The sequence below is a fragment of the Lepidochelys kempii genome, chromosome 7 (assembly GCF_965140285.1).
Source record: "Lepidochelys kempii isolate rLepKem1 chromosome 7, rLepKem1.hap1, whole genome shotgun sequence".
NCBI classification, from domain to species: domain Eukaryota; kingdom Metazoa; phylum Chordata; order Testudines; family Cheloniidae; genus Lepidochelys; species Lepidochelys kempii.
The window spans coordinates 89,699,232-89,725,951 of record NC_136386.1 but is presented as its reverse complement, the minus strand read 5'-3'; the positions used below and the strand labels follow the sequence as shown (position 1 = coordinate 89,725,951).

Sequence of the window (26,720 nt, the reverse complement as noted above, 5' to 3'; positions counted from 1 at the left end):
TTGGAGTGGTGTAAAAATTATTTAAACCAATGATACCCAAATTGTGGCATTGAAGCTCAGTATATCTCTTGTGGAAACCCATGTCTGATTACAGCTCTTCTTGCTTTGCTTGGTCTTGACTAGACTGAGCAAAGTGTCAATTTGAAGAACTGACCCTTAAGGCTGCAGAAGTTTGCTGGGCAGGTGGGCTGTCTTTTGCAGCAAAAAGGAGTTGGTGGTAAGGAGGTGGGGGAGAAAAGAAAAATACCATTTACTTCTCTGTGCAACAGCAAGTGAGGCAGAGAGGAATCTAACAAACCCTATCAGTATTTGGGAACAAGGAGATGAAGTGGGGTGGGGAGGATGTAATGAGATTCATTTTATGCAGAGATCCACAAAATAGTCACAGCACCACAGGCTAACAGTTTTTCCCTTCTGACAATGCAAAGCCTAAGTGGTCACACACTGCACAGCTGCTGAAGGCTGAGTACATTCCACCCACCAAGAGCTCCTTGCATTCCTCCTCACAAGCTCCTTGTGTGTCATCCTCTCACCCTCCTCTATTTCAGGGACTTTTTGCAAGTCCCCCATTTCCCCCTCTGCCAGATTCCAGGGGTGTGTCCCCCATGTTCCTCCCTTATACCATCGTCCCGCCCCATGGCTCCCCATTTCTTCCTCCCCACTTCCCTGGCAAAGACTCTGTGTCCCCATTTCACCCCCCCTCCCCCAATACCAGGGTCCTGCATTTTCTACCCTCATGCTAGGGGCTCTGTGCACCCTCCCTCTACCTGCAGCACCAGGCAGTCTTGGGAAATGGCTTTCCTGATGTTTGTTTTGCACCAAAATCAATAGGCTTGGAATTGATTGGCTATGCATTCCAAAGTTATCACATTACGGACAGAGAAATGCCATCAAACTGTTAGATCTTACTTTGCTTGGCCAAAAAGCAGATAATACCCATACTCTGCCGTAACAAACTTATGATGTAAGGGACACAAAACGAGACAGGACAGTTTGCCTTGTAACATTGCATTAATTCATGATGACATTGAGTTATATCAACAAGGCATCATGATTCAAACAATCCAATGACAGAATGTCAAGCTATGATTATTTGATGTTTCTCTGTGACTCCATTTGATAATAAAAGCTCTTCAAGGATGCAAACCACAGCTCCAGTATTATGAATCTTGTTTATTTTCCACTGAATGTATCCGATGAAGTGAGCTGTAGTTCACGAAAGCTTATGCTCAAATACATTTGTTAGTTTCTGAGGTGCCACAAGTACTCCTTTTCTTTTTGCGAATACAGTCTAACACGGCTGCTACTCTGAAACCTGTTTATTACAGTGGTGTCTAAGAACCACCAAGACGGGGGGCCCCACTATATAAACATAGAGAAGTAGGCACTGTCTAACTTCGCACATACCTCAAGGTACATAAGCATGTGTCCAACTTTTAGCAGATGAATGGTGCTTTAAGTTATGCACTTATTAAAAACTTGCTGAATTAAAGCCCATTGCCTCTATTTTCCCCATGGTACTGTGCACACTGAAATCCCATTAATACGAGTGGAGTGGCATGCATTGAGAGAAGAACAGACTCCATATTAATCAGATATTTGATTCACTTTCCATAATGGAAGTCTAGACAAATGACGGGAAGAAATGCAGAGCAGATACGCAATCACTTTTTCTACAAATAATCTATCCAAAGCAGGTGTGTCAAGTTGCTCTTATTTATGGAGCAACTCTGGATAAGGCACTTGTAAATCATAATGATGTGTGTGATGTAAGAATTTAAATAGAGAAGATTCTATTTTATTTGATCTTGCCTTGGTTGAGACCACTGCTTGCCTTTCAAGAATGAAAAGCATAGCCTGTGTTGGCGCTGGGAGATAGGCTTGTTACTTGGGAATATAATTACTCTTTTATTGACTTCCATATTTTGGGGAGTGCAGGTGGTGCAACTTTTTGTTACTTGTTAACTGCTCAGATGTGGCATTCATACTCACAGATTGCATTGGCAGGGTCAGATCGTGTGTCTTCTTTGGAGACAGCATAATATTCCCTTGCATGGTTTCTATTGTCCTACAGCAAAGAGGAATGCTACATCTGTCGCTTTTCTCCATATATTTTGTAGATTTATTAATCTGCTTGCAGGAAGGGGTGGGATATGGAGTATGGAAGCGTCTTTGGAAATATGGCAGGTCTGAATTCCATAGTATTATAGCCAATAATCACAAACCAGGTTTAAGTGCCATTGTTTGTTTGATACCAGGCACTGGGGGGAAAACTAGCTTTGATTCTTCATCATGCCAGACCTCTGCTCCAATTATGCAAGAACATCTGTTACACCTTCTGCTTTTACAAGTATCATTATCTTCCCATCAACCATCCTGGCAGGTACTTCACAAACATCTGTTTTCTAACACCAAGAACAGATGATCATTTAGTCATCAAAGCCAAAACCATTCTGCAATCTTTTCTCAAAGTTTCAGTCACTCTAGTGTGTGACACAAAGGCATGATTCCTCAAATCACCAACCACATAAGTGGCAAAAGTAAAGCACTTCAAGTTGCAGTGGGGGAGGTTTAGATTGGATATTAGGAAAAACTTTTTCACTAAGAGGGTGGTGAAACACTGGAATGCGTTACCTAGGGAGGTGGTAGAATCTCCTTCCTTAGAGGTTTTTAAGGTCAGGCTTGACAAAGCCCTGGCTGGGATGATTTAACTGGGAATTGGTCCTGCTTCGAGCAGGGGGTTGGACTAGATGACCTTCTGGGGTCCCTTCCAACCCTGATATTCTATGATAAGTCTAAAACGCCTATCATGAATTTAAATTATACTTGTGTGATTTATCTCTAAACCATCAGCCTTGGTGTGATACCACATGCATAGCATATCAGGAAGTGTTCATGTAGCAAAATATTTTGTGAAATCACTCAGTGTAATTGTGACATATCCAGGGTACAATCTGAGCTGGTGAACAGTTGTCCCCTCAGGTCTCTAACCTGAGGTGCCTTTTACACTGCTTCACTGTGAGAGCTACCACTCCTCCTGGTCTGCTTACACACAGCCTCCAGCCTGTAAATTACTCCGTTATATTGTCTGAGTGCTGTAGCCAGCCACTCTCTTGATTTCATTGCAGAGTGACACCAACAAATTCCCAGTCACAGACTTTCCCCAGAAAGTGTATGTCTTGTATTGTCCAGGAGAGAGCTGGACAGTACAATTTCGTATAAAGTCCATTTTATTAATAGAAAATTACATGCACAAACTCTGTTATCCCAAATGGAATTTCTCAAACACTTCAACTCAAACACACTGGTTTATATTCAACAATAAAACAAGTTTATCCACTCCAAAGGGATAGATTTTAGTGAATAAAAGTAATGAGGCATGAAAGTCAGAATTGGTTACGAGAAAAAGAAAAGTAAAATGCAACTAACGCCTAACTTAAACTAGAGTGAATTCAGAAAGCAAAGGTTTCTCACCACATTTCAGCAGTCCTGCTGGCTGAATTTGTTTACGTCTGGATCCCTTCCCCAGTCCAATGCTGCTTCTTTTGTTCAAGTGCTGTGGGCAGAGAGAAAGGGAGGAAGGATTTGGGGTCTGCCCTACTTTTCTTAAAGTTCCTTCCCGTCTTTGAGAAGCATTTCCAGCTGAGGTTCAGGAGACAAAATCCCATGATGTTTCTTTTTAAGATGTAAATTTTTCATGTGTGTCCCTTTTCCTGCCAACTAATAGGCACTTAAGCAGGTGATGGCCCATTTCACCTGTTTACACCTGGCTGAGGTGTCTGCTTGTCTTTTGTCTCTGAGTAACTGATTTGGCTGCTCCCCAGACTTGGAGTATGTTTTAGTAACACCATACAGTGGAATCTTATAATGTCACATACAACGTGTCCACACAGTTTATTAGGACAGTATCGACCAGCAAGTTGAGTTTCAAATGATACCTCACAAGCTGAAATTGTACAAAGATTATCATAAGGGTGCAAAGGGTGAATACAGGGATACAGAGCATCACAGTAATAGGCAATTGTAATTAAGAACTAGATCAATTTATTGTAACACCTTTGAAAAAAATTCTATGCTATGGAAAAGAATCTGCAAGTAGTGAGAATTTCTTTTGCCATAAGACAAAGTGGTCTGAAGAAGATTGTATAATTGCATTTAGTAGTAAGTAATAGTACTTGCTGAACATAAAATTTCAAGACAAGGTTGTAGTGGTAACATTGTCACAAAATGGTGCAAATGGATAAACCATTTTTGTTTGAGGAAAAGCTTTACAAAATGAATATTTTCATAAATCTACTAGCCTATGGCATTTGGAGTGTGTGGAAACTGGTAGCACATGTACAGTAGATGGAGAACTGGCTGACTTGTGAATTGCAGCAGTACACAGGTCTCCAGACATGACTGAGAGAACCAGGTAGGACCTGCAGAGGCAGTAATTCCTAAGGAAGGAGAGAATCTTCAAAAAATTTGGTGTAAATAGGTCTAGAAACAGCCTTAAAGATCTAAATTTTAATGCTTTGATTATGCTATGGTCAAATTTACGAAATATGGTAGTTTTGTAATCTTGTTCTCTGTATGTATTCTGAATCTGAGTTTACTGAGCTTACTTTAGTGACATTATTTTTACCTTTTTGTTAGCACTGTGGAGCTCATACAGCTACTATTGAGTGTGCTGCATTCTTTTCAGAACAGCATGTATTCAGTAGAGTCATTTAATAAGTTCTAGTTGAAGTATCATAGAAACTGGTGGTACAACACAAGCCAGAAACTAACTTGATTTCAAGTTCCCAGGCTAGTCACTGTGCAGCACGTTAGAAACGTGTTGTCCTGATTCTCCAGTCAGACGTAGCTGACAGTGCTGAACACAGGGATCTGGATGTGGCTCCCTAATTCAGGGACACTTTGCTCCAGGAGGGGGTCTACCCTCTTCTTCCACTTCTGAGAAAGCTGGTGTAATGTCTCTTATGCTAGGAAAGGCTCCGAGGTAGCATTGCTCAGCTTTGCCAAATCCTTACTGTGACGTGCCCTCATCCCCCTTAACCTCCCAGCCTCTGCTTATCTCCATTGCTTCCGCCTGTTTGGTGCCATTGGAGGTTCTACTTACACAGGTAGAACTATCTGCTGGGAATCTCGGGGCGTTTTAAGGCCACTCTGCACTGCTTAAGTTTTTTAGGAGACCAGAGAATCTGCCCATATAGCTCTTTATTGGTAAAGGTAATACAGGGGTCACCGAGAGACAATAAATATTGAGCTCCTTGACCCTTTTTTGAGGATCACTTTCTAGAATCAATGGCACTTTTAAGCAGTGCCCATATAGAGGATAAGAGTTGCTACCTCAGCAAATCAATGTAAAAATATTGACAATGTTTCATATTTTTAAAAGGGGTGGGGCCATTAGCAAAAAGGCACTTTTTTTCTCTTGTATGCCCTTTTTTGTTTTATATAACTGTATCTCCTGTGCCGTAAGTATCTTGTCTCTCGCTTAGTAGGCTTGATAAAATTGCAGGATCCTAAAAGGGTGTTTGTGTTTTGTCAGTAGGTATCATTGGAGAAGCCAACGTAGAGCTTCTCCAAAGCAATTCCTGGAAGTTAAATCAGTTGTCTGGTTGCATAACTACTTCCTGCACATTTCTCAAAAGATAAAGCATACCCTGAGGGTGATGAAGCTTCATATCTGGATTGTGAAACTTCTACAGTTTGAGGATTAATTTTTAATTTGGGTGATTAGTAGAAAAAAGCATGACATTCATTGTCTCCATTTAGCAAGCTGCGTATATAACATTCCCTTTCTCATGTGTAAAAAAAATTAGAAACATTTCTGAATGGAGAAAACAGGGGTGTATGTGGGGCAGGGGAAGAGGGTCCCTCTCTGTGATGCTGCCTAGGAGTCCCTTGGGTTGTGAGGTGCCTCACTTCCACCTCCCCTTAGGAAGCATGTCTGTGCCTGCTGTGAGTCAATTCCCTAACACCGCCAGCCTCTGGTACCACAAGCACTGCCTTCTAGGCCTCTGTGGGCTCTTCTCTCTCTTTATACGTTAATGATAAGTACAGTTCAAACCCCAAGTCCTCTAAGTGTCTCCCTGGAGTGCTCAGTCCCCAATCCACTGGACACTCACAGAATTTCCAGAGCCTCTATTTTCAAAGGAACAGTACACCACAGCTTACCAGTTACACAGTAGAATACAGCTCTGCTGAACACACACTACTTAGATTTCTTTACAGAAAAATAAAGTATAAATTTAACAAAACAGAGATTCAATGATAGCAAGCTGAAATATTGGAAACAAAGGGTTACATCAGGGATCAGAAACCTTTGGCATGCAGCCCGCCAGGGTAAGCCCTCAGTGGGCTGGGCCGGTTTGTTTACCTGCCATGTCCACAGGTTTGGCCAATCGCGGCTCCCACAGGCTGCGGTTTGCCGCTCCAGGCCAATGGGGGCTGCAGAAAACGGTGGACAGCACATCCCTTGGCCTGCACTGCTTCCCGCAGCCCCCCATTGGCCTGGAGCGGTGAACCGCGGCCAGTGGGAGCCGCGATCAGCCGAACCAGCGGACGTGGCAGGTAAACAAACTGGCCCAGCCCACCAGGGGGCTTACCCTGGTGGGTCACGTGCCAAAGGTTGCCGATCCCTGGGTTACATACAAAGTAAAATCATAATGTGCATACTAGAGTCGAAACTTAACTGACAAGATATTCAGAAAATATCTGTGTAGAGAAAAAGCTCATCCAAAATCCTTCCACCATATTGCAGTTTTGCTTGGCTGTGATCTTCCAGTCATGAGGCAAGCATGCTGTCTTCTTGACTCCTCAGTGGAAGGATCCAGCGTGTGTCTGTCTCTATAGTTTATATACAGTGTTGTTGTAGCTGTGTTGGTCCTATGATATGAAAGAGAGAAGGTGGGGTGACGTAATATCTTTTATTGGCCCAGCTTCTGTCAGTGGAAGGTACAAGCTCTCAAGCTACACAGAGCTTTTCTTCAGCTCTGTCTCTGCTTCCTTCCTTGGACATGAAGGAGAATGCTGTGTTAGCTCCATGAAGAGAAGTTCTGATCCAATGAAAGATATTACCTCCTCTACCTTGTTTCTCTATGGGTATAGTCCACAAATCCATTGTCTTCACTTGCAAACAGGATAAGCCCTGCTGCTTGTGTTTTCCTTTCTAGGATCTCCCCAGAGTCTTTGCAATTACTGGATTAGGATTTTGCTCAGATTGGAAATAGGTGTACATTGTGAAGTATGATACTCAATTTACATGTAGACAGAGCGATTAAACAAATATCTTCTGCTTGAAAGAAACCTTTTTTTTTCACATTAGGTGACCAGCTCCAAGTCCAGACATTAAGAACATAATGTTAGGTGTATATGGACGTAACTCCTCGCATATTATCTGTGCGTACGTTTCACAATAATTATGAAGACCACTGTGATACAAGCTATCAGCAGAGACCTTGCATGACTCTCTTTGGTGAATTACTATGTAGATACACTGGGTCTTGCAGCCTTTATGCACCCATCTGCCAGTTGGCACCAAAAGATCCCTGGATCACGCTCCCTACCCCCACAAGTGTCCATTGATTAGTCACATTTAACGAAGAAAAAAATATGTTTCAGCTACATAGTGCTTTTTATTCAAGGATTTCAAGATGCTAACTCAATTAGTCTTGCTTGCTAACTGAACAGACTTCTGTAGAAGACAGCACTTGTGTTCTGAATGCTATCTTTTACTATCATCTGTCTAGAATAATATCCCTTCGGTCAAAATTATGAAATGAATATCTAGATTTGATTGTAGGTGTTAGAGAAAAGCAGTACACTATGTACATTTATTTTCATTGTTAGCGGCTCGATTCACATCCAAGCATGACAAAGCAGCAGTCTGTTCAGAGCTTCCTCATATAAGGTTGACTAAGAACATATGTTATTACTAGCACTCTCGCTGAAATCGGGATGTGTACAGTAAAGCTTAAAATAGCTTTCATGGCCATTTAAGGCAAGTATTGGCTCTGAAAAATCGTATTTAGTAAGGACACAAGCAAATTGTTATAATGCATCCACAGAACCTAAAATCTTAGTCAAAATGATGTATGGCATAGCAAAACTTTTAACTGAGTAGCTAGGCTGTATTGAGAAGCCAAGTCTACAAGTTCTTCTTTCTGTGATGCACAGACACCCCTCATAATTTCTGCTACAGAAAGTCCCAAAATGATGGCAATAATTAGCCTTTTGCTGTGTGTGGCTTTTTTTTCTCCCAAAAAAGTTTTTATTCATGAACAAAAACTCATGAATTTGTTCTTTCACCAATTTATTTCTGTTACAGTAGTGCTGGCACTAGGTGTTATCTGTTTTAGCTCCTTCCAATTACAAGTGCAAAATACTGTTCGTTCCTTCCTAAAAGGAGAAAAGTATGTTTAAACTTCTGCCAAAACAGGTGTAGGAGTAGGGGGTCATTTAAAAAAAAAGACTTGTTTTAATCTGCACACTGGAAGAAAAGTGTTCTGTAACGACAGAATAATTTAATACTGAACTTTGGTCACCTGTAGTTGTAAGAAATATTTTATTCAATCTGCCTCATTATTCCTTTCCTATGGCAGGCTAATGTTAATACATTTTAACTAATTTTATCAAATTAGAAAAAGAGACAGTAAGCATGGGGTATCCAGTGTGCTATCTGAGATTAACTGGATGCTGACCAGAAGAGTTGGTTCAATCTGTATTTACAGTAGGTTATACAGACCTTAATTTAATGCATCTGGTTTTCAAGGCAGATTATTAGGTTTTTGAAAAGTCCTAATTTTTTAATAATTGAAACTATGTTATACCTACTGAGCAATTGCAGTTAAGAACTTGGTGATTGGAAGTTAGATTTTATAGTTTATTAAATGGCAAACTGCAAGTCTTTAAAAAGCCTAACACACACACAGAACAGTTACACATTCAATATTAATTTATCTGTCTAGCTGTGAGCTAATAAGCATTGATTATTTTACAAAGTCTTCAGCCAATATAACAAACCTAAATTCCTGTTTAACAAGAGTGCTTTCTTTTACTAAATAAAGCAGCAGGAACTACGAGTAATTTATACAACAGAAGCTCCATGATAGTTAGATCATATTTAGAAAGAGTCCAGAACTTCTCTATCTAGAATATCTTCCAGTTTTGGTGAGAGAGGCTATTCAGACTATCAGTGGTGGATCTGAACATCCCCACCTCTGATATTTTCTTTTTTTCTTTTTTTTTTTGGTCAGAGCTGAATCTGGAAACGGTTCTATTTCCTAGCTCTGTTTCAGATATAGTCAGTCTTCAGAAAACGCACTCAGAGGGGTAGGACAATTGGACAGCTCTGGTCTAGTCACCTCTTGCTATGTGTGCATTGCTCCCGTTGACATTGTAAAAGATACATGTGTTTTGAGAGGAGAATAGGCCAGTCTCTAATTAGACTGCATAGACTGCATTCCTATTTGATGTTGGTTCCCTAGCACAAGACAGTATAGAACTCTGCTCTCAAACATTCACTAGTCCCTTGAGGTACTAGCAGGTGAATCTCATTCTGCACGTAGCTGCTTTAGAGCCCCAGTTCTTGAACATTTAACTTCCTGGCCATAGCCAGCTAAGGAATTTTCCCCATATTGTGACTTCATTCACTGAAGCCAGTTCTAGCCTCCAACAGTGAGCTGATCTGGAAGGTATTTCTGTGCACTTTCATTGATATGCTGTGTTTCCTTTTAGTTCCTCAGGGCACCACCTAGGCTCTGGGGCAGGCCCCTGCACTCACATGGGCTTCTAGTCTGCAATGTCTGGGTATTCCACTAAAGTCATAAAAGGCTGAGCCCCACACAGTCAGTCCCTTCCATAGTTGTCAACAAATGCAAAAACAAATTCTCTTTCAGAGAGCCTTCAGCTGTGGCCCCAACAAGGCTCACAGGCTTCTATGAAGAAATAATCCTCCCGAAGATCAGTCAGTATTAGTCTGCCCTTCTTTCAGGGAGGGACCATCACACAGTGGTCATCTGAGGAGCTCTTGCCTAAAGCCAGCCCTCTTTCTAGGAGAGGAAGATTCAAGGTCTTCTCTCTTTTTGTCTGACACAAACTGCTGTTTTAAGGTCCTCTCTCCAGGTCTGACATCTCTCAGAAGTTGGCCGGGATGGGGGGTTAAGGCTGGCTGAGCCCATAATAATTTATTAGCCCTGTGTTGCCCAGTGTGGGGCACCTTTTGACTAAGACCACTGAGATGGGCCTTCAACCCCCCGGTGTCCTGAGGACTGTTTTCTGTTTTGGAGACAGCCTGTCTCTCTTAGAGTAGAGAGAAAACATCAAATTCCAACAAAAAAAAGAAGTCTTACATACTTAATCTGGATACTTTGCAAAACTCAGCAAGATAGGTACACTAAACGTAATTAAAGTGAATATAAAGGAAAATATATGTGCATAAAGCAGCATCCTTTTCTTGGCTCTGCTTTGGTCAGAGAGATGCAGTCAGCAATTCCTTTCTTTTCTAACTCGGAGACTGATCTTGTATCAACGCACACCTTCGTTATTGTGGCCCATTATCTTGTTGCACTTGCTCTTCTTTCCCCTGATTAAATCTTGTCAAGAGAGATAATTTGATATTTAAGTTTACAGAATTCACCATCATATCTGGCATCTTTCACAAAAGGTATTTACTCAGCTGTTCTGGTTGATTATCCCTAAAATGGTGGTCCCCAAATCCATTCAGGGTTGTATTCATTACTAGACTTCCTATTCCATTTTATCCTGAAATAGCCCTTTTGAAGGCAGATGTGCACATACAATAAGTGTTTTTAAAAATGAATTTCCCCTCTCACTCGGGAAGATCTTTAGAGATGCTAATTTATTTTTCAAATATTTAATTGTGTGTAAACACAGGTGTTAACTGTCTCTCACAGGTGTCACTCACTGTATCTTAATGGGATGAAGGGGTGTGTGTGTGTGTGTGTGTATTTTATTATAAATCTCTATTAGCAATGTTTGTCCTCCTCCTCGAAAAGAAATATAAGCTATGGATAGCTACCCATTCCTCTGTCAGAATCACTTTGCAAGTTTCCTAGTTAACCATCTGAACCAAGTTATTTTCATAACTGATTTTTTTATAGTCTTTTCCTATGATAAATACTCTTTGGGCATCTATTACCTTGTGGAGCTATTTGCTTTAGCTAAACAAGGATTTACTGGAGTGCCATGTTCATGACATTACAGAGGCACTGGGAGTTGCTCCTCAAAATGAAACTCACTGCCCCAGAGACCCCCAAATCTTTGAGAGCGAGGCATGTTCTAGTCTTGTGTCGGTGAGTGTGATGTCCCTATAGTTACAGTGAAATAATTACAAAGAATATGGTTTTCTATTGCCTAGACAGATAGGCTTTGAAAGACATTACTAAATTTTAGGCTAAAGGTACACTTTAGCTTGGGTGATTGGGACATTGTATTGACATTCTTCCATGTAATTTTTGCTTGCACTTTAATGAGGAAAGCTAAAACATGATATAGTGAGCAAAACTGCAGGTGAATTGCATATTTTTTTTAAAAAAATTTAAATGAAGAAGATAATTTCAGCCTAGCAGTAAAATATATTAATGGCATATTTAGATATTCACACTGGGGTGCACAGTCAACACAGCTTATAATTTGGAAACTCTTTCTCATAAGGAAGTAAACAATAAAACTTTAGAAACAAGTGTGACAAATACTCTTCATGGTGTGGTGTGTTTGTGGTGTGCGTGTGGTGAGTTTTTTTTTTTAAAGACCAAATGTTTCATTTTTAAAAAAATTTAGGTCAAAAACCACATTTAATTTCTCTAGGGTCTAGGTTTTTTCAGTTCCAAACACTCCATTTCAAAAGTTGTGTACTAGTCCAAAAGTGGTGGTCCCTTCGTGTTGTCGAATACCCTTCTTGCCAGTGAACTGTTGTACTTTGCGTAAGTGAACACTTCTAAAAATTCACTCTAATCACATGATCATGAGGCTTACAAATTCTCCTGTTGAGCAATGCTTCTGTTTTCTTTTTTAGTTAAGATGCTGGGAGGAACACAAAACAGGTTTTGTACTGCACTTGATGGAAAATCAGTTGTTCACAGGTGTTATGCATGCATGTTAAAGGAAAAGGGGTCTATTTTTCCTTCAACTTTGGACTTGACTTTTATTCTGTTTCCAATCCATGAGGTTAGAATATCTGTCAAACCTAGGAATGATTATATTTAAAATTCTCTTAAGAAAAAAACACAAGAAAAATATTCCCAAAATACACAAGTAAAATACAACCACCTAGTGTAAGGAGATACAGCAGCACAAACAAAATTTAAAGATTATTGCTAGGCCTAGATTTCTGCCTGCTCCATTTTACCTCTAAGATTTTTTTTATAGAAGGACATTTCCTAGAATTCCCTATCCAAAAGATTTAAAATCTTCAACCACTTTGCTCCTGTACAACAAAAAGCCATAATACTCATATGCTACACATATACCTTAATCCACTCCTTAATGCAAAATTCCCATAGTGAAAACATATTTTTATTTAACCTCCCACAAATAATATGTCCTGTAACAAAATTGCCGCAAGTACAAAACTACATCTGAAAAAGGGAATAAGTTTGATCTCTGATTTTTAGGCTATCTTCTCAAGCATATGGAGTCTAAGCTTCTGCTTGCATATTTTATATAGGAAGATTCAAACCACACATGCGAGATCTAGGTACAACCACCAGAAGTGTGTGTGTGTGTGTGTAAACAGGTTTCCCTCAACTTTTTGCTGTTCTGGTGGTGGTCACTTTGATATGGTTAATGGATTGAGACATTTTCACTGTAGATCCCTCCATAACTTCTGCATCTTTGATTGCTCAGAGTGAGTAGCAGTTTACAGCTTTCACAATTTAGTTGCATAAGCAAACATATAATTTACAAACCAAAAAAGAAGATACCATATGTGAATCAATATGCATGAGTAATCTGGTATACAACAACCCTCTCTGGATTGAATATCAGTTTGGTAATCTGATTCTTCTGTACTCTTCCCATGAAAGAACAAGTTACTTTTATGTCCTAATGGCTACTTCTGCATCCAGAACCTTCTAAACATCTTTCTTTTTGTACTGTACATGTAAAACCTTAATATTTCCTGATTATTTTTTTCTCCCCTTTTGGTAAATTAACTTTGCATTCTTTTAACATAATGGATAATTCTTAGGTTCTTTTTGTTCGTGGTGTGTTTTTTGGTTTTTTTTTTTAAAGACTATTTTTAAATACTTTTTTAAAGACTTTTTTTAAACTATTTGGCCAGTTACCACCAGAAATCATCCTCTTCTGTAGGTATGCCCTGCTTCAGGACAGCAAGTATAAATTTAACATAATGTACTGTACTGAACAGAGAAGGACTTAAGCATGTGTGTTAAAAGCTTTCCTGAATCAGGACTTTAATGGGGAAAGGGTTGATAGATGAAAGCTTTGTAGATGTCATGAATGACTTAAATCAAAGGATCACAGGTAGGCAAGCGTTATAACAGTAACTTGAAAATACTCTGTAAATTTGGTAATAATCACATCCTGAATTAATACGCTTTCCAGCTTTTTCCCTTGGAGTTTATTAGCCCGTGGCATGGATAATGCCTTATAAAAAGGAAGTAACTCAAGGTATCATTTGAATTAAGTTTCTCTACTTCTCATAAATTGCCTTTGAGACTTTTACAGACAGTTTGGGTCCCATTGAATAGCTAATGGAAAGCTAGATTAGACAACATTTCCTGGTACTTGCTCCCAGACTGTAAATAGGAAATGTGTATCTCTGTTGCCATGTTTTAATTTTGTAGCAAAATGTCCTCATTTTAAAACATCATGTGTGATGGATTTAAATAGGAGAATACTGTGGTGGTAGTCTGGAGTCCTGCAGGACTTACACTCTAAAAGGGCCTGATCCTACAGCATGTCTCTTTTACAGTAGTCTGTTGAACTCCAAGTGGGAAAGGACTGCAGTCCTAGCTGCTGATCTGGAGGTATTCAGAGACCATTCCAAAAAGGCAGAATTTAACCCTAAATTTAAACAAACCGAATGGATTTATTTGCATGTAATGAAATGAACTGTATTTGGCTCATAGGAGTTTTTTTCCCCCCCATCACAGTGATGTAATAACACAAGAAAGACATACTTTTGATGGTTCTAAGGGGTCAGTTTGCAAGAGATAGACCTCACCAACATTAAGATTTTATTTTTTACCTTCCTGAACTCCATTCTCCTCAGTAAGCATTTATTGTGTATCTCATAACCCAAAGCCCTGCAAGTCCTTCCCTATTATATGTGGTACTTAGTCTGGGAGCCACTAACTGAGAATTTTTGTATGGGTAGGCTCCAGGCAAGTTTGTTTCCCATCTGTGATGATCTGCATGAAATTTCCATATTGAAGAGTCAAGCAGTTAGTTAAAAATAAGATTTATTAAGTATATAGAGAGGTTCAATTTAAAACATCACTTTTGTACAAAACTATTCTGGTTTTCTGGAAAAACTCTATCAGATACTTCAATTACACCTAAGGGGAACTGAAGACAAAATATGTTACCTTCTGAAAAGGCACTTTATTTTCTCTAGTCGTCTTAGCCAGCCAGTCTGCCTGATATATTTCCTTCTAGTTTTGCCCCTAGCTGCTTCCCTTCAGGTGTTTCTGGTGTAGCTGGTATGTTTATACTGGATGCCCCAAGTTATGTTCCTGATCTCTGTTCCTAAATTTGTTCTGGCTTGCGTAGAGTGCTGTTTCCCTTCCCATATACTTGGTCCACCTTTGTTTCTCTAAATGTCCCTTTTGAAGGTACAAACCACACAAATGGCAGCCTGTCTAAATCAGGGAAATTGGCACCAGTGTAAACTTCACTGGTGCAATCTTCACCAAAAAGTAGAGAGTAAATTCCATTAAGCATGCTCCAGTTCATGCCATGCAGCACATCCACATTAGGGCTAGGGGTGGGTTCAGCTATACCAATGCACATTTTCCTGATGTTATGCAGGATCTGGGTCTTTCCATCCACATTTGCATTTTCTCTTTCCTCTCCTTTGAGTGATTGTCGGATGTTGAAAAATCCTTTTGGGATGTTAATTAAACTTTGTTCTTGTATTTATTGTATGTCACTGAAATTGTTGTTCTAGCAGACAGCTAATTGCCTGCTTTTAGCCCAGTGTTTCAAGAGACTGGGATCATATTCTTAACATGAATTCTGGTTTCTCTAAAATGTGAATTACTGACAGATTAACTCCAGTCTGTCACATGAGGTTTTGGTGCATTACTGTGTACATTACTAATTACTGTAGCATTAATTTCTCTTGTAATCTAAGGTTGTGTAGTACTTCATGTTATTTTGAATTGCCCACTATAGTAAATCTTCCTATTTTAGTGAAACTTCTCACATTTTATGCAGGTGTTATCAACAGCTTGTTCGCTAATTGGGCCAAATTCTGCACTGAAGTGTGCCCACTTCCAAAAAGCAGCTCTACACCTGGCATAGGTGGATCACTCCAGTGTAGAGAGAGGCTCTGTGGGCAGATAGCTAGTGTAGTGGCTTCTGAGCCAAGTCTTCCCCTTGCTGGTGTAGGGTGTGTAGCTGTATCTTCTGTGTGTTCTGGCAGTCTTCAACTGCCATATTGGCTCCTTGGAGCTGTTGGCAGCGACACAAGTTAGAGATACTCAAACATACACACTTGAGTACAGAACTGTTACACAGCCAGCTCAGGCTTGGTAACTTGAAAGGTGGTTTAAAGTCACTGTTGAATCTTCTCTTGAGAGGAGGTCACAGCTGAAGATCTGGGCCTTTATATAGCACAATTATTTAAATAAATGTTTAAGATACTCTTTTTCAAATCCTATCAGTCCCAATATAATTAGTTTGGTGGCTGTCCTATTGCCTTATTGATTATCTTGATGGTATTAAAATTGACTTGGAAAAGATTGAAGTCTATGGAGTTGTTGAGTGCCATTATTTCCCCTCTTATTCCTGATAGTTTCTCCATTATAATTAATCATTAACTTCCTCAGAACACAATGACTGCTTATTGCCAGGGTTCCTAACTATTCTTGTATCTTCCTTTAGAGAGTAATAAGAAAATGAATAAGTGCTACTTTCTAGTCTGAGTGTCCCGTAAAAATTAAACTCCATATTAAATAAATATTCATGAAAGGGAACTCTTCTTCAAATGGGGTCATCTGGAGATAGCCTGCTCCATTAAAAATATTGTAGGTTTATTTTACTTACAGATGGCCTCCATTGGGATAGCAAATCAGAAAATACAAATGAAATAGTGAGTCTCCTTCAAACATAAAAAGAGAATGCAGTAACTGTCCATTATTAAACCACTTACTCTTGATTGAAAAGAACATACTTTGGGGCTGTCTATCCTTCTCTGTCAAAAAGTTTAGATGCATACTTTTCTTAGTTCAGGGATTGATGCAATTTTATAAAACTAAAAATTAAGGAATAATGGGTGATAAAATATAAGTTTCATTATGCTGTGTATGAATTAATTTCACATGCTTGGATAAATATCCTATATAAAATACATTTTTAAAATCTGAAATACTTCCAAAATTAATTTTATTGTATGAAAACTGTGTTTATTAGACAAGCTAGAGAAAGTTAAGTATCTAGGAATGGTACTGGACTTACACAAGTAATTCTGTATATTACCAGGCTGACAAATATCCACCCCTTGGCACAACAGAATAAGTCTTACTGTAATCATGACCATATATTTGCACTTAATTTTGGATTAGTTCAAGTTGAGCATTATTTTATAAAATGGATGCAAAAAATCATTGATTAAAGGAATTCACGTTGCTCAAGCAATTTTTTTTGAAGGTGGTGATAGGATGTGAACACTGGCATAAGCTTACCTGTGTAAACACTGGGGGATTCATTCATTCATTCATATGTGGTTTCTCTGCATGAAGAGGAAGACTGTTTACAGACATTGAAATAGTGCTCATCACTGTGGTTGTTGTCTTCTACTAAAAATGTCTGTCTAAGGCTGACTACTTCTAAAAATGACTATTTTTAATGATATGTTGATGGGTAAATGTGATTGAAATCAAGATTATCCACAATAGTCTGTGGAGACATTTATTTGTATGATTTTTCACTTTTGGCTAAGATGAAGTATTATCAATATAATATTTGGCATATCTTTTGTCTCGTCAGAGTGTCCTGTACTGGTAGGGAAACGGTCTCAGTGATTTAGTGGGTCGTAGCCTTAATTTCTGCAATCCTTCTTCATGTGCTTCTTTGTAGGACCTTCATACGCTGTAAACATACTATGTCTGAGCTTTCCTTACATGGAGATAGGAAGTCTGTGTGAAAATGTTACCAATTCCTGTAGTTTACTTGTATCATACTTGCTCTGTGGCTTCTGTTCCCCGAAAGAGAATTCCTAATGGTTTTTCTGCTCCTTTTGCCTGCTTTATCATTCAGACTTTCTGAGGCCCCTTCTGGAGCCCCTGAGTTGTGTTCCCCCTACCTTTACTTTTCATAGTCTGCAATAATTTATATAATTTTCTGTTGCCTCCCTAACTGATCAGATTTGGCTTTCACTCTGTGTCTGAATTCCCTACAGTCACTTGATGGATATTCTTATTCTTATTTATTATGAACACTCTCTATTTGAAAGAATTGGACCTTATTTTATCAAGAAGAGTCTTGTTTTGACAATTAAAACTGAAATAAATGTCTGTAAATGTAATGTTAGTTGATACGATTAACGTGGAGGTTTCTGTTATATTTGTTGGCACTCTGTGAATGTAAATAATGAACACTCTGGTGTGGTGAGCATCATCTGTTTTTTTTTTTTTTTTTTGAAGGGTAGGAAGCACCAAGAAAGCACTTAGGCAAATCACAGTATTAAAACAGTACTTCTGAGAGCATGACAAAGGCTCAGTCTTGTAGTAGCATAGAGAAGCCAATGAGGGAGGAAGCTGAATATCCATTTCTTCATCCTTATAAATTTCCATAGTCTTTCATTACCAAGAACAAAAGCAATAAAAGAATAGGTGTGGTTTGGGTTGTTTTTATTTGCTTGCCCTAGTAATCATAATGATGACATTTTAACTTTAATTAGATATCATGAAAGTAAAAAGTTTTCCACAAAGCTAGTCTAGCTGTTTTTCTAAGTCATACTGAAAAGGCTTCTGTGCTCCAGACACATCAATTAGGTCAGTGCTGTTTGTGTTTGATGTAAAGCATTTTGTTTAGAATATTTCAATGAAATAGAAGATTGAAAGCCATATTTGACATTAAAGAATAAATTCTATGCCTAACATAAGGTTGATCTGTGTTTTCCCAATACACTTGAAACACACATGCTATATGGAGTAATATCCACAAGACTTATTTTGAAAGACAATTTCTATAATGCAAGAAAAACAAGTGTATTTTTAAGTACGTATTTTCTAGATTTTCATTTTTGTTTTAAGCTTCTAGAGCCACAACCTGGGCTCCTGTTCAAGAAAATGTGGTTGTGTCTTGAAATAAACTTGTTTTATATTGCTAGATTATACTTTCATATAGTAAACTTCATCCCAGTGCTTAGACTCTACACATGGTCCTACCTACCACTTGTGCGTTTGATCTGGGGAAAGGAGTTTAACATCTACTCTTAATAGTCGGACTAGGCACTGAGGAAATGTGCAGGAGGAAAAGGTGGAAACAACACTGCTCCGTTAGGACCAAGCAGCCACCTCATGAACAGGGAGGATGGGAGGAGCTGGGTGGCAGCGAAGCATCCTCTTGTAGCTACCACCAGCATGTTGGTGTGCAAACAGCTGCTGAGAAGTTAAAATTAACATCATGCCAAGGGTGTGTGATTCCTGCATGTTCCCCGCATATCTTGCTTCCACTTTATGTGGAGCTTAAGTGTTGCATACAGTTTTGTGAGGGTCTGCAGCACTAGAATGAATTTAACTGAGAACGGCAGATCATTTGGCAGGTTTCAATTGTCATTGCTCCATTGAAGTATATTGACTTCAGTATAACGATAACAATTTACACTGACAGAAAATATGCTCTTCTGTCTGAACGTCGAATATAGTAGTGACAGACTATCTGGTAATGTACTGTATAAGTAAACTGACTACCCAGGACATGAACCATCTAAGCCTTTTAGATGTGGGGCCTGATTTTGATGTCAGTTTCACTGGGGGAAATCATGAGACTTCATTTAAATCAAAAGGAGTACTTGTGGCACCTTAGAGACTAACCAATTTATCTGAGCGTAAGCTTTCGTGAGCTACAGCTCACTTCAGCGGATGCACAAAAGTGAGGTGTAGCTCACGAAAGCTTATGCTCAAATAAATTGGTTTGTCGCTAAGGTGCCACAAGTACTCCTTTTCTTTTTGCGAATACAGACTAACACGGCTGCTACTCTGAAACCTGTCATTTAAATCAAGTAATCATCTGGTGTAAATGAAATCAGAAGTAGACCCAAGGAGTCACTAATCAAATTAATCAAGTCAAAGTGCTTCAATACAATAAGATACCTTTTACATCTTCTTTATTATAGATAGATAGACTTTGAAGTGAATTTTTAAAATTCAAATTCTTACGAGCTTTGTTATCCTGGAACAGGCCAATAGATCATTTGGTCCACTATTTTGAGTCCACAAAAGGACGCTCCTCACCCCACAGACCTGGCATATTTTGTAATCTAGTATAAGGAGCGGGTTTTGGGGAAAATAACTCTTCCTAACACCAGGTGATGATTGACTTACTGAACATTAATACTCCCTCTTTTAAAATCCCAGCTTGTTGTAAATGTAGTAGCCGTTTTGTTTTTGTTAGTGTCTGCTCTCTAAAAAGTAAAAATCATTTGCACTCTAATCAAATGTTTATATAAAGCCAACATGTAGAGTAAAAGTGTATATGTGTGTGATCCCACAAATGCTAAAGACAAAGGTATCAAACAGAGATGGATTAATGACAAAGATATTGCTTCCAAATGATCCTTATTTAAATTATCTTTGTTAATCCCTAGTTTGTACACATACCATCCTCAGGTATTCATTTGTACAAAATCCTTTAAGAAGCTTTTTTTTAAATTGTGTTGTGATCTTATTACTCTGTACTAACAGATGGCTTAAGATGGACATGATAGACAATCTGAGGGAAATATGTTGAGCATGAATAATAGTACACTATTTAACAGTTACACCTGAGGACTCAATATAGGAGACGATCTTTCACGTAGTAGGAGTTGATGATACCTCAGTAAAAACTTTCTAAAATATTTAGAAACGATTCTGTTGGTCATAGAAAATATATATCCTGTGGTGGCAGAGATACTGAAGTACTTCTGAAAAAACAGGTTAAACTGTACATTCAGCTATACATTCCAGAATATTCTAAGAATAAGGATGTTAAAATAACTGGTTAACAATTTATACCTTTTTATATTCTCGATGTTGACAATAAACTGCTTTCCTGCTAACACTATCAAAAGTTGCTACTTAAGCTGGGAACCTCTGACTTCTACTTCTAAAGCAATTGCGTGCAAAAAACCCGAACGATTGTATATTTTTTGCACATGCTAATAAAATAATTCCTTAAAGACACCACTAATGTATAATCAAATAAATTAATTCTTATTTCTGTAATAATGTTTTCTATGTTGTATTTAATGAACTTTTGGAATATCCTTAATACTACAGAAGGAATGCCCAACATGTACATTATTGCAACTTTTTGTATTCTCTATTTTTTGTCATTATTATACAAATATAAATAAACTACAAGTCACAAAATCTTAAATTTCTCTTTTGTTTTGTGTACATTGAGAATAAATACTGGAGTAGTTACGTTATTCTCATGACATCAGTATAAACATGAAACCTGTAGGTAAAAGAGATGACAAAATTATAAGTATCGAACTCTACTTCTCTTCAAAACTTGATATGTCTAATGTACTATTTATGATAAGCATTCACAAGTTAACAAACACGTGCACATATACCCCTTTGTATTTTTCATTTCTTCACAGATGGACTTTGCTTTCAGATTTTTTGGGAAAGTATTGGAATCTTTACAAGCAAATACATCCATCAGCGCACCAGGACACTGTGTGAATGTGCTAAACTTCACATACTGTTAATTAACTAAATTGTCAGACAAGTGGATAAATCTTGCCTTTCTTGCCATAGGTCCAAGGATCTAATAAAGGAGGCAATCCTTGACAATGACTTCATGAAGAATCTAGAACTATCTCAGATCCAGGAGATTGTGGATTGTATGTATCCAGTGGAATATGGCAAAGACAGTTGCATCATCAAAGAAGGAGATGTGGGTTCACTGGTGTATGTCATGGAAGGTATGGTTTGTAACCCTGACACTTTGACCATTTCAATTTTTCCTTTTCATCTTATCAGCCTGCACCGAGACTGAAAGTATATTTCCTGACACAGATCTATTTTTATCTGTAGGGAAAGCGTGTGTGTGTGTGTGTGTGTGTGTGTGTTTGAAAAAGAGGTGAAATACGACTTAGATATGATTACTGACTGATTGTATGGTCTATTCGTTTTTGAAATGTTAGTACTAGAATTCATTGTGAGCTAAGGCCCTGACCCTACATTGAGGTCCACTAGCACTGACCTGAACCTGCGTAAAGTTCTTTGAGTTTATGCTGGTAGATCTTGATGTAAGCTCAGAGCATAAAGAAAGAAGGATGGTCTTGTAGTTAAGGCACAGGACTGGGGCTCAGAAGAGCTGACTGTAAAATGGTGATAATCTATTACTTCCCCACCTCCTGGAGCATCTTGTTTCTGAGACTGGCTAGTACCAGAGGCTTCAGAGAGAGGTGCCCCTGGCATTGGCCACTGTCAGAAACAGCTGGACTATGGTATATCTGGCTGGTATAGCAAAATAAATATACATGCAAACAATAATTTTCCTATTCCTTGTCAGAAACATCTCTTATAGTTATGTTAGTTTGTTACACCAGGTAAACACTGAAGAAGAACGTAGTTTTGAACTGTACGTACCATACTGGTTCAAGTCTCTGAACAATGTACTGGAAAACATGTATCTATGAATTCATTTCCTATACTTAGATTGTTCATTTAAACAAAAGGATGCTTAAGGCAGTAAGCCATGCTTTTAAACAAAATTTCTTGCCAAACTCTTAATAATGCTCTCCAGTTGCAAAATTCTTCAGCAGTTTCCTAAAACAGCTTTCATTTTTCCATCCTTTTAAGGCTAATTCCTTTCTCAAGGCACAGATTTGATTTCTTCAGCTTTTGATATTTATATATTTATGCATTAGAACAATATTCTGCACTGTGAATTAGTAAATGGGAGAGTAAAAAAACCAGCTCGCTAGACAGGTTTTTCCCATATTATATGAAAAGGCAAGTAATTTAAAAAAAATCAGTTTGATTGTATGAAATGTCAGAAATAATCATTTTTACTTAACTTTAAAATGTACCACGTTGAAACAGAACACTTGTTTCAAATGTGGGGTTTTTTTTTATTTTTTTATTTAGTAATGTGGTAAGTTAAGGTTCATAGACTTTTGCATGCATTGTTCAATGCCATCTCTCAGTACAAAAGATTTCCAAAATGCTCAAAATCCAAACCTGTGCTAACGCTAATATATGCAAGGAGCATGGCTGGTGACAGCCATTCTTTGCAGCATCGTCCCTTGGTAAATCTGAGAGGAAATAACTACAGAACCAATGTTGACTCTGTTGGTTCCTGTTGCGTGCCTTGGAGAGGAATTTTGGGCCAAGGTACAGGGACGAATGCGAAGAAAGGGTTCCTCAGGCTGCCATTTTGTCAGTAGAATCTGGTTGGGGAGTACTAAAGAGGATTTGACTCTTCATTGGAAGACCTGGGCTTACATTACTCCATGAGAGTTATAGAATTTCTATAGACTTTAGTGTTAGTTTCACTGGAAAAATCTCTCATTAGTTTACTATCAACACTATTTTCTCAAATCACATTGAAAACATTCTTTTCATGGATTCTATTCTTTACTTGTAAGGGAATTCTGCACCAAAAAAATAAATTCTGCACAAAATATTTTAAAATTCTGCAAATTCTATTTGTTGATAAATTAACTGTGGAGTCTTCACCATGGCAGCGGGGAGCACAGACCACTGGCTGAATGGAGAAGGGAGATCCTGCACCCGGGACAGAGACTTTGGTGGTGAGGCTGCACCCTTCCCTGACACAGGGCAAGGTCAGGCTTGCCCCAGACACATCCTGGGGTCCTGCCCCTCTGTGCCAGGTGTACCAGGTGTGGGCAGGCACGCTCAGCCCAGCAGGATCCAAGTGTGGAGGAGCTTAATGTTGGGGGATCCAGGTGTGGGGCAATCTGGGTGCAGGCAGCTCAGTGGGGAATTTGGATGTACAGGAGCTTGTTGGGGGAGGGTTCTGGGTGCAGGGGCAATGGGACTCTGCAGGGGGGATCCAGGTGAAGATGGTTGGGGCTCATGGGAGGTGTCTGGCTGTGGGGGGATCGGGCTTGGCAGGGGGGATCTGGGTGCTCTGAGTGGGGCTCAGTCAGGTGGGGACTTGGGTGCGGGAGGCTTGTTGGGGTGGTCCAGGAGCAGGGGAGTGGGACTTGTCGGGGTGTGCGTTTGATGAGCCTGCTTGATGGGGGAGCTCCAGCTGCCACTGCTGCCACCATTGAGGGGGACACATGCTGGGTTTCTGATTTACCACTCCACACACCCCTCTATTCCCTCCTCTTCTCTACTACCCCTGCCCCTCTTCCCTGCCCCACTGCTGGCACTCACCGTTGTACGGAAAACAAGATGGTGGCCATATAGGATACCAAGCGCACATAGAAGGGAGGATGACTGGCACTAGGACCCAGGAGGTGGCCTCCAGCTGCAGAGTCAGCAAACTGAAAGGGCTCTCTCCCTCACCTGGACAGCTCTGCACTTGCAGAAATGGGGATGAGGGGGAGAGGCAGTGGCATGTGACCCTGCATACCCCTTACATGTTGCCTCTGGGGGGGAATGCCCCCCAATCTATGCCCATAGGCATCCCCAGCCCCGTGGTGTATAAAACATGCTAGTTCCACTGGATCTAGTGGAGTTTTGACAGTTAAAGTCCCTGTGCTCCATAGTTTGAATTCCTAATTTTTCTTCAGTTCCCTTTCCATGAACATTAAAAAAAAAAAAAAACAACTATGTATGTTTGCAGAATTCCAGTGTGAACGCTGTAGATCTGAGAATCTTGATAGAGTATAAAGCTCCTAAACTCTGGCTTGACCACGAGGGGTTTTCTATGCTTTGTAAAGGTAATTCCAGATCTGCTAAATTCCTTAGCCTAGATTCTGTGGTTTTACCTGCCAAGAACAGCCCAGGGAAGGATTTATGACTGAGTTACAATTCCCTCCTTGGTTCTCCACTAGCTCCAGCAGGGAAGTAATCTGCTATTGCCCTATATATCAGATTACTTTTCCATCTGTGATAGCTGGTGTACTGGGAGTCAGTCTGTCCGTTCCCCACCCTCAGCTACAAATATGGGTCCTCTGACTCCAGTTCCACTGACTATGACGCACTCCCCACTGCTCAAGCCCTGACCAGTGATGTGGGTAGCATATGCTGGGGCTTTCTATGCCTCCCTTCTCCATTGCACAGATGCATAGAGCAATAGACAGCCTTGCCTTATAAGGGCTACTGAGTGATCTCTATAGAGCTACATCTTGTAGTACCATTCAAGAAATAATTTTTAAATGTCTACATAAAAATTGAGGCAATTCTTATGGAACAGCTTTGATTAAGGCAATTCAAGTTGTAAATAATTATACATTGAGCACACATCATTAGAACATTATTAAAAAGTTAAATATTTAAAGTGAAAAATCACACTTAAGGCTCCTAAAATAATGTTACTACTTCCACATCACTCTCTACCATACTGTCTTCAGTGTAACCCCTCATCACCAGTACAAAAATACAGTAACACTATGCTAAATCAGGACCCTTGACTGTACATCCTTTCAAACTGTTTTTTGATTTTTTTTTACTAACTAGTGTAATTATTTACACTTTTAACTCTCAGATAAATTTTGTCTATAAATTCTACACATAGAATTATGACATTCTCTCTGTATGCCTTCTTTTTGCCAATCTTTCTTCTTGGTTTCAGCTGAAGTGGAGAATGAAGGCATTACACAAGGACACGGATCTTTCTCTGACTTCATGTCAGGTTGTGATTGAATTACCTCTGAAATTAGAGGTATTTAGTTTCAAAGAGGTTATTTTCTTGTTTTTATTCCTTTGCTCCCTTCCCCCATCTTTTTATATATATTTATGTATAATATTTTTTAAAGGTGCCATGCATCTTCGTTCACTTGATCCAGAATTAAACAGCTCCTATTATGAGAATTTTTTTCAGTTAAATGAGTTCTACTTTACTTAATCCCAAGTCTATAGCTCTTACAGTTCTTTTGTTTCCCTCATTACTCACTCCTCCACACATCTTTCTGTTATGCAAGTACTGATTTTTATTCCTTTCCCGAAGAATGTTCTATTGACTATGGCTTTAGCCTAGGACTTGGGAGACATAGGTTTGGGTCCCTCCTCTTCTAAAGACTTCCTGGGTAATCTTGGGGAAGTCACTTAGAGTGTCTATGCCTCAGTTCCCAAGCTGTTAAATGGGTTAACTACACTTCCTTATACTTCCAGGGGTGTTATGAGGAAAAACAAATTAAAGCTTGTGAGGTGGTCAGATACTGTGGTAATGAGGGCCATATGAGCACCTTAAAAGGGTTGATACAGCACTGCTTATAACTCAATGGTTTTGTCATTTAACAATGATTCCCTCATGCAAATAGATGAAATAAAAATAGATAATGAAATAGGGGATTTCATGTTCTATTTGTGCATCAATGATATTCCTACCTATAGTCATTAATGTTCAACATTTCCTAAGAGCATAAGGGTATCATACCCATTTTCATGTGAATGAGGTCTTGAGTAAATTTAACATGAGAACATCGTATATTAATACTCTGAAGAACTTTGGCCTTATGTAAGTAAGTTTCTCTCTGTGATCATTGTCATGTAAAGTCCACATGGTAAGCTTACTCTATTACTCTATAACTCTGCTGAAGCCAATGGAATGACACTGATGTAAAGTGACAGGAGAATCAGCTCCACTGTCTCTAGTTTCTAACATCCAAGTGCATATTTATTTGTCATTTACTTAATTTTCTTCAGAAAAGAAATTAAAATATGTATTCAGTCTGTGCACCATAAGTTATTTCAGCATTATTAACATAGTGTAAAAGCTAACTAAACTTAATTTAGTCAGTCTTCAAGGCAAAGGGGCTAGGTGGTGGAACTATTTTTATAACTGGTTTTCATCGTGTTTTATAGACCTATAAGAAGACACAATCCCTTCTTTGATCTCATAATCTAAATAATATATCAGAACAAGTAATGACAATATGGCATGATGGCCAGATGGTAGTAAAGGGCTAGGAGAGAACAGCAAGCAATGAAAAGGGAATGGTGCCAGCAGAAAGGGCTGTTTGCTCAGGATTATGTGAAGTTTTTGTTCTTTATCTCATTTCACTTTTTTTTCTCTCACTCTTTGTTCTTATGCTTTCTGTTTCTTTCTTTCATCATCAAGAAGTAGAGCTGCAGTGGGTAGGGCCAGAATGGAGACCAATGACGAGAAGATAGATGAAGTGAGATTTGAGGAAAGATTGAGGTTACTTGGAACGCAAGAAGAAG

The 26,720-nt window shown here is 39.0% G+C and overlaps 1 protein-coding gene across 2 annotated transcripts in view; it reads left to right on the top strand.

Moving 5' to 3' along the window:
* PRKG1 (protein kinase cGMP-dependent 1) overlaps positions 1 to 26,720 on the top strand; it is a 903,020-nt gene that overhangs the window by 132,587 nt on the left and 743,713 nt on the right. For both annotated transcript variants that reach the window (XM_073353692.2, XM_073353691.2), the window contains one exon: positions 21,171 to 21,337. In XM_073353692.2, the coding sequence (XP_073209793.1) occupies positions 21,171 to 21,337 (167 nt within the window). The remainder of the gene's footprint in view (positions 1 to 21,170; positions 21,338 to 26,720) is intronic.